This window comes from Lepisosteus oculatus, chromosome 1 (assembly GCF_040954835.1).
Source record: "Lepisosteus oculatus isolate fLepOcu1 chromosome 1, fLepOcu1.hap2, whole genome shotgun sequence".
In the NCBI taxonomy this organism is placed as follows: Eukaryota; Metazoa; Chordata; class Actinopteri; order Semionotiformes; family Lepisosteidae; genus Lepisosteus; species Lepisosteus oculatus.
This window is the reverse complement of record NC_090696.1, coordinates 77,607,770-77,616,664: the sequence shown is the minus strand read 5'-3', so window position 1 is coordinate 77,616,664 and position 8,895 is coordinate 77,607,770. Positions and strand designations below refer to the sequence as shown.

General features: G+C 48.4%; 1 protein-coding gene across 1 annotated transcript; it reads right to left on the bottom strand.

The window, feature by feature from the left end:
• Window positions 1-970: 970 nt before the first annotated feature.
• On the bottom strand, window positions 971-4,203 carry chst14 (carbohydrate (N-acetylgalactosamine 4-0) sulfotransferase 14). The gene is made up of 2 exons (XM_006629986.3): window positions 3,579-4,203; window positions 971-2,071 (listed from the first exon to the last, which is right to left on the bottom strand). Exons 1-2 carry the CDS (start codon window positions 4,140-4,142, stop codon window positions 1,253-1,255), a joined length of 1,383 nt encoding a protein of 460 aa, XP_006630049.2. The 5' UTR covers window positions 4,143-4,203; the 3' UTR covers window positions 971-1,252.
• Window positions 4,204-8,895: the final 4,692 nt, after the last annotated feature.

Genomic DNA, 8,895 nt, shown 5'->3' with positions numbered 1-8,895 from the left:
TGTACAGGGAGAGGCTGATAACATGTTCCATTTAAGACAGTAAGTGGAGAAATTAGGTGTTTGAATTGTGAAACCCTGGAGACAGTAGCCTAAGTAGAACAAGTATTCCATATGTCTGGTCAGATCTGAAGTAGAAACTGGTTAAGGCTCCCACTGCACAGCAGTGCAAAATTCTATGATCTCCTAGCAAGTATCTAGTTTCCGGGCTAAAATAACAGAAAATGGTGGCATTTAATCTGTGTGCCTGTCTCTGCACGAATCTAGTTTTTCATAGGTAACACCGATTTTGTTAAGTTTCACAAAAATAGACACAAACTAAAAACGATCTTATCCATTGCGTTTTGTCTGAAAATTATGTATACAGCAAACATAAGGCAATAACTTCAGAAGTAACAAATACTGTCAAATCAATTGTTGTCAAAATTTTAAATGCTTTTGAGCATTCAACGGGAACAGGCATGTTACTGGAAAACTCACAGCAGCCTCTCCACCTAGGACTGGGACACTACACAGCTGTCTTAAACTAGAAACTGATTTTAAATAGCACAGCTAATGCTTTAAGGATTATTCATTTACTGGGGCTTGGTACTAGTGCCAGCCTTTATTTTCCTTTCCGATGTCTAAACTGAGGCAATACTTAAAAGCTTTTTGAAGAGAAAAATGTTTCTGGTTCCCATCGGACCGTTCTGCATCACTGTTGTGGTACAGTTGTCTCCTGCTGGATCTCAGACCCATAATTAGTGCTCCTCGCATCCTCTCCAGCGGTGGTGTATGAAGAGGGCTGTAATTAAGATTATATTGGGCGTAAAAGTTATATTGGGATGCAGACAGGCAAAAGAAGAGTATAAGTTCTGTGTTCACTCAGGTGAAATAAAATGGGTTGCACCTGTTGGAAAGGGGATTCAGGCACTAGTGACATGATCGCTTCAGATTTTGTGAATTGCAAAAACACAAATTAATTTAAGAGATGTTAAGAAAAGGCACCCAGATGGAGCACTTTATTTCCATTATAATCTTTATAAATTGATAGGTCGCTAAAACAACTTATCATTCAACCTTCCGACCTTCAACAGTGATTGTAATATGGCACTTGGTCTTTTTTTGTTGTTTTTCCCTGTTTTATGTACAAACGCACCTCAATGCTGTAAAAAAAAAACACAATGTAACATCTTAACCATTTATATAAAAGATTGCTAGCCACCAGGGTTAGGAAAAATAAACGTATCACAGGTTTCCTTCAGAAAATGTCGCCTTAATGTCTGCAAAACTCATTGGTTGTATTGGGAAGAGGATAGGCGAAGAGGGAGAAATCCAGTATGTACTTCGGGAGCAGCTCCCTTAGCAGTTTCTGTGGCACGCCGCACAGGTAGTAGTGCACCGTCTGTGCCGTCACCGGTTTGTACCAGGTTTGCCTTTCGGGGAACTTGACGTGGGGGGCCGCGCCCACGCGGTGCAGCACGTGGCTGGCGTCCGCCTCCAGCCTCTCGTAGGCGCCGATGAAGTTGTAGTTCACCGCGCACGGCTGACACAGGTTGTAAATCGGCATCCAGTGCTCGTTCATGCGCTCCACGTCCTCGTCCAACAGGTAGCGCACGAACTCGGTGAACGTGACGTCGTCCCCCGCCGTGTTCCCCGGGTCCTTCCTGTACCTCCTGGCGATCTCCACGCCGTACTTCTTCTGGTAGGCCTCGATCTCCCCGAACTTGTTCCTGTAGGCCGACAGCAGCCGCTCCATGGGGTCCCTCACGAACAGGAACTTGAAGTAGGTCTGCAGCCGGTGCCTGATCTCCTCCGGCTTCAGGTCTCCCAGGAACACCAGGCCACTCCTGTGGTCCATCTTGATTTTCACTTCCACGTTCTCCAGGGTGCCGCCCAGGACCTTCATAACCCGCTTCCAGTTGGAACAAGCGACTTTGGGCACGTAGCAGTACAGGAACTTGTGCTCGTCGTTCACCAAAATGTGCTGAAGGACGGTCTTCCTCTGGAGGGGACTCAAGTCCCAGACGCTGTGAGGCATATTCTTCTGGCTGCAGACTGTCTTGATGGTACGGTTACATATTTCTTGAATTATCTAGAAAGAAGCAGACGACAGTGGTAAGAGTTCTACATACTAACGAATATTTATACCACTACAGGTGTTTACTCACGCCCTGCTTCAAGCCAATATTTCATCCCGTTAACTAGCTTGACCACTTTCACCAATGAAATATAACTCATTTCCCAGGGTGCATGATGTAAAGACCTAGGTGCACACGACACGTTCCTCTTTCAGAAGGAAGGTCTCCTGGGTGAATGGCAACCCGGTGTGAATCTGCGGTCTCTCCTGCGCTGTGGACTGTGAGCTGTGGCCATCTGCAAACACCTTACTGAGCTTCACAATGCGTCTCATGAGACTGGCCTCTGCCAGGTTTGATTCATAGAACACTCACAACTGAACTCCAGAAATAAAACAAAAATGTACGTCATCAAAATCCAGACATTGGACTGAGACCTAAGTAGTCAGTGGCCTGGAGACATCTCTAAGGTTTAGCAGGAACAGACAGAACTGAAGAACATTTTTGAACACCTAGCCTTCAATGTCAAGAGGCTGCTATGCAGCGCAAGAAAAAAGACAGGTATAGTTGAGCAATTTGATCCACTTTAAGTTTTTGGCTCTTAAATAGTAACAACTAAACTCATATATCCATGCAAATTTGCTAGAAATATGTTTGGAAGATGCTGGTGCAGCCCGTGCTCTAACCTTCACCAGTCTGCAGAAGGAGGTGTATTATTAACGCTGTCAAGTGTAAATGACAGACAGGTGTTATGAGGAATTTCCCCAGGTGTGTGGCAGAGTACAGGAGCTGGTTAGCCCCAGTCCTGAGCAGAGGAGAGGAGGCAAGGGGTCTTGATCCAAGTACTCAAAACCGTGAAACATTCTGACGAACACAGGGGAGTGCCTTCCAGTCCACTGACTGAACGAGTCCACTCAGGGAGGGACACCAGTGGAAACTGCAGGGGTTGTGCATTCAGGGCAGAAAACAGGAGGCAGGTGCTGCTTTTCACACAGGGTGGTGAGTATTTGGAAAGAGATCACCTGCCCTTTATGATACATATTGCCAAGGGTTCTGCAAGAAAGGCTAAACCCGTGAGATATGTCGGATGGACATTCTCTTGTGCAAAATCTCTCTTTTTCTAATTCTCTAATTTGTAAAATGTACCATTGTATCTTGAGGAAGTATTTGCAGGTACATTTGCTTTTGTCGGTCCTCATAAGATACAGAGACGGTGCCTTACAGCGGAAGGGGGCCAGTTTTAAGCGGCACAAGACGCCTGGAAACTTGTGCGCGATCGCGCATGCGGCCGGCGGCAGCACCTGGGTGACCACTGGGAGCCCGGTGCGCCAGTTCACGGAGTTACCCTTTCCGAAACTGCAGCAACAGCAAGCCCCCACACTCTCTTCGCGACCAAGGTTTCTGATTTTAAAGCCACAGCGGCTACTTTCACGCATCCACATTTCACAAGATAAACTCCTGCTGCCACTATATGATCAGCCTGCAGGAGCGGTAGAAAAGTGTCTTTCGCCAAACCTGCGTTACCTGAGAATCCGCGTCTGCGGCGGAGTCTTGCGTTCGGGTGTTCCTCGCGTAATCCGCCCTGCCGCCGGGACCCCGGGGCGACGGGGTGTCCATATTATTCAACATCCCCTTTTCTATCATGAGCAGCAGGCCGCCGGACGCCACGATCACCGCAAACGTCAGCACGGACGGCAGCACCGCCGAGCTGCGTCTCAGCGAGACGGAGCTGACTGGCGGTCTCCACTTCAGCGCTGCCCCGCTGCCCCGGTGCGACGCCGGGTCCTGCTTGCGAGCCGACATGACGGACCCTCGCCGTCGCCCTGCCCGCCGCTCGTCTGCGCGTCGGCTTCCAGCTCCTGAAATAACAGCGGGGGGGCGGATTAGCAGGCGCCCATCTCTGCAAAGTTCAGCTCCTGCTTTCAGGCTCCTTCTCGTGTCGAGGGCTGCTGCTGCTGCGTGTCCAGAGGCGCAGAGGGGGCTGCTGGGAATTGCAGTGAGAAAGTTTTGTTGTTGCAAAAAGAAGCGAGGACGCGCTGGAAGAGCTCTGAGAAAGGAAGTAACAGAGTCAGCTGTCTTACAGTACATACACAACTAACCCGCGGAAATGAGATACTGTTGTGCTGCACTTCCCCTGGGTCCATTAAAGCTCTTTTTACGAGAATAACTCTGTTGTGAAATTTTGTTTATAAGTAGACCGTTATGCAGTGGTCACCGCATTAAAAAGAATTAGAGATAGCTGCCCTTTTCAAAGGCTGTAACTCATTTCGTCGGGAATAATGGGAATAATACTCTTTGATAGGTATGAAAGCAGACAGAAAAGAGGGAAATGCGAATTGGCAGCACACTGATTAAAGCAGAACCTGCTTCACCGCTCGGCTGGAGTAGAAACTGTTCGCTGAGATTTCCCTATTGCACCAGCCACGTTGTGTCATTGACACGGCACTGAGTAATATGGCTTTCTCTGGAAGATTGCGGATTGATCCATTTTAGGAACAACGCGGATTTGCGTGTTTTTTTGGGAGTCTCTCTTTGATCTGTTTTACCGTCATCATTACCGGTTGTTTTGCACATAGTCTGTCTGTTTAAACTAGATGGTTTGCTGTCACAGGGGTCCAGCAACACTGGATTTGAACCGAGTCTCTCACGGTGGACTGGAGTCTCTGGAGCGGCACTAACAATTTGACCACAGCGGGTCTGAACAAAGGAAATAAACGGGTCTTATTATATGGTCTTTAAAAATGGGTGATAAACAAGCCGATGACATTTGAATGTGTGTGAACTTTCGGCATTATTCTGACCACCAGGGAACAGTGTCTACTAACTTCAGAGAAACCGAAAGGCCGGTGAATACTGTTCATAGCGCTGCAAATCTTAAATCTTTAGAATTCAGATTGTTTTTTTTTCGGTTTAAGTGGAAAATACTAAATGTTATTTAAATATATGTTGAAAAGACTCCGCGTTCGCTAACCGGTGTACAAAAGAAACGAAAGTCCCGTCTGGTGGAGCATTTTAAACATACTGTACATACTGTGATGAAAACTACCTTCTGGGATTCTCAAGACGGTTTTCAGGCTGGTAGTGCCACGTAGCTCTAAAATAACCGGCAGTTAAAAATAGTACAAGCTACAAAGCTAAGGAAATAGACTACGGATGCTTTAGGACCGATCGGTGCTAAACATGGAAACTTGTACCATATACTGCACATCCAGCCAATTAATCAACGATTTATAGCAAATAGAGGCATTCAAACACTGAATCAGTTAATGTCCAGATGTCTAATTTGCAGTGGGAAATGTCACTTTTACTTTTTTTTTTAATTCTAAAAACAGGCGGACAAAAACTCCCTGCCCGCGGTGTCGTCTTGAATGCGGTGGCCCAGCACGACAGATCTGTGGGGCCCGTGCAGTTGAAGACGTTGTTGTTGCAGGGTTTAGTTACCCCGTGTCGTGAAGCAGGGGTCAGGGGGACGGGGGGAGGGGGGCAGTGATTAGGGGTTGTTCTCCCAAGATGAGTAGCCCAGCATCACAAAAATGTCACCGCCCACCCCGCGCCCCCCCCTCCCCGCCGCCACCGCACAGCATCTCATCGGACTCGGCGCCTGTGAAGAGGTGACCGGCTCTGCGAGTCCCGGCCACACCCTCCCCTCTCCTCTCCCCTCCCCTCTCCCGCAGGGCTGGTCCTCCTTCAGCCGCTCCTGCCCGACATCCCGGGGAGCCGGCGAGCGCAGCATCAGCACCGGACGCAGCAGCAGCATCAGCGAGGCGAGGGAGGCTGAGCCGAGCCCCGCTGGGGTGGGAAGACGGGCGGACCGGGATCGGAAACAAACAAAGAGGAAAAAAAAATAAACAGCCGTACAGATACAGACCGCACACAGAAACAAAGCGCCGGGAGCTGGAGGCACAAAGACCACAAGCCCAGCCCGTGGATGAGGTAGGACCCCTTTATTCGTCGAAGCAGCCCTGGGCTCCTCCGGGGCTCCCCAGGGTGTCGCCTGCGCGTCTTTTCTTTTCCGTGGATGAAGGAAAAACCTCGGAGGTTTTTGTACGAGGCGCATTTGTATTTGGCAATCAACAATCAGCAATCAACTCCTTGTGTAGCACGACGTTTTTTTCGCAGGGAAAAGCTACCTATTAAGTCGAATGTCTGGGGTTTTTTTTCAGCGTAGGTGAGGAAAGATTTGTTTCAAAAGCGGTCTTTTTCAGGACGATGTGAAGCAACCTCCTTTTATCCCCCACCCCTGTCGTGGGCTATTGGCTCCCTGCTCCAAAGCTGAATTTTAACGGCTTTACATCGCCCTGTACGTCGTTCACGCTATTTGCCTGTGAATTAGTTTCCTTACGTTTTCCTCCAGCAAATACAAGCATTTGAGGTCTGAGGAATCTGCCCTGCGGATCCTATAGATGAAGGAAAATGTATGTTTCGGAGCACCGCGTTGATAAATAATTCAGTTGTAATTAAAAGCGTAATAGGGTTCTTTTCCGCCGGGATTCGTGAAGGTTCACACTCCCACCGGTGATCTCCATCATTCTCTTGTCTGAGTCTCTGTTCCAGTTCGTGTGTCAGAGAAGCGGCGGTCTACTTTACTAACACAATAGGACATCGTTCACGGGTCTCTTCTGGCTCACACAGACAACACACGCATTCAAGAGAAACAGAAAATGCTTCAACCAGCTTCGCTGTTTCACTGGACACCACATGCGTCATTTATCGCTTAGGCCAGAAATATTTAGTCGCTTTGATTTGATGGCTTGCTTAAGTACCAATTTTGTTTAGATGTTAAACGCTCCTTGCGCTACGCCTTCTGAACTATGGGACTTAGGGTAAAAAAAAAAAAGAGCGGAAAATGGATTTTGCCTCCTTTTTTTAAGGTTTATCGCGCAGTTTAAACAAAACCCCCGGAATAGTGCGATAAGTTTGAGACATTTGACAGTAGCGCTGTGAATCGATGGTCTTGAGGTGGCGGGGGGCTGGGCAGGCCACAGCTATTGACAATAAATGGCGTGTTAACTGCTCCCACGTCGGAGTTACAATTCATTCAGCTGTCAGGATATCGGGACAGGCAACGCCGGAGAGGAAATAATGTGGGATTGGAGTGGTTTAACTCTAGGTTAGCCACAAAATGGCCTGATGGTGTCCTCTAGGGAGCAGGCCAAATGTTAATTAACAAATGAATATATGCCGTCGGTGTTCAAGCCTCTGTGGCCTCGGCGCTCAACACCGCTGCTGCCTGTCCTCGATTATGGAGATGTGTACGTTATGCCAGTGAAGTGGTGTGAAGATGGGATATGATTATTGGCAGTCCTGCACCCAGGGGCCTGCGGATCGTGTTGCACACACTGTCAGGCTCCTCGGCCAGGGGTCAGCTGTGGCTTTGGACTCCCCCGGGGTCGCTGCCCCGCTGGGCGGTGTGGGGGGAAGGCGCCCGTGCTGAGCTGTCCAGTACGCCGTCCAGTAACAACCCCCCGCACTGCAGCAGGGGCAGGGTGGGCCGGAGCCGGTCCCGGGACCGATAACAAAGGCGATATCCGCAATGGGAAAATACTGAACCCCATTTTTCTGTCCTAGCCGGGACAAAACATTTCACCCCCACACCGATACCCAGGAGCTAAACAGTGATCTTCAAGGCATTGCCACGTCGGCAGAGATCATCACAGAGGCTTCCTTTCACCGCGCAGGTCGGTTGCAAATGGCTGCCGCTGTCCAGGGTGATATTTTTATCACTTCTTTTCAGTTGTTTGCCAGACCACAAGCATTGTTGCAGTTCGTTCCTGTTTTATACATTATAAACTATGATGTAACTATGATGCTGACCAAACCATGGTCGTATACAGTATGAAGTAAATGGTAAAAACAGGTGCTCATTCCAAGGAATAAGGTGTCACCACCGAACACCTGTGTGGAACCGCCTGTCTTTCGATCTGTCTGATGGCAGCGGTTCGATCTGCTAGAAATCGATGGCCTGTGTTTTGGGCAATAGAATGGGTGCAATAGAACGCACTTCCACTGCTGAGAAAGGCATGGACCTGGAAGGGGAGATCTGAAGTTATTTAAAAGCCGATATTCATACGTAGGTGGTATTGTGAAGTGCTGTTGCCACTCATTACACCCACTGTTTCATGGGAGGCAGACTGCACCCTCTCAGCCCCTCACCTCAGATCAATGCCTTTGATTGGCTCTGACCACGAGGACAGGAGTGTTGCAGGAGCACAGGGCCGTCTGCCAGGGCTGCAGGGGGGAGGGATAAGGGTTTGGTCTTGTGTGGGTGCACCTGTCTCTGGCTCAGAAACCTACAGCAGTACATGGGCCTCGTTTCCAGGTCAGAGGCTTGTCTTCTGTCCTGGATGCTCCTTTCTAAAACCCATTTCAGGAACACAGGTGTCACTAGAAATGAAACACACAGTTGTCTTCGAAGAAAAGCCTCTTTTCACCACAACTATAATGGAGAGGAGTTCAGCCTAGACTTGGGTCACCCTCTCACCTACAGTTTTCATGCACAGAATACTTACCATCTCCAGGCAGGAAGGAAGACCCCAGCTGTGTAATTTGAGTGCCAAGACACTATTAGTGGGCCCCAGACCCCAGACCCCAGAATCTTGCTCCCAACTCAAGCACAGGGTTCAGATGAAAACTCCTAAACTGACATGCCACACGAATGTGTATTTCAATTTCCAAAAGAAAATTAATTTTGCTTGGAAGGAAAAATTATTTTTTCACATCTGTAATATACCCTTTTTTATTTAAAGATCTGTTTCTGAAGTACTTGTTTGTAGGTAATGAAACATGAGCACACTTTCCGTGTTTTGCAGTTTTATTTTCCCAGAAATGTCTTTGTGTTCGA

Coding starts and splice junctions, on each gene's coding strand:
- chst14 (XM_006629986.3), bottom strand. CDS start 4,142: ATGTACTGTAAGACAGCTGACTCTGTTACTTCCTTTCTCAGAGCTCTT. Junction 2,072..3,578: donor CCGCAGACGCGGATTCTCAG/GTAACGCAGGTT, acceptor GCTTCTTTCTAG/ATAATTCAAGAAATATGTAA.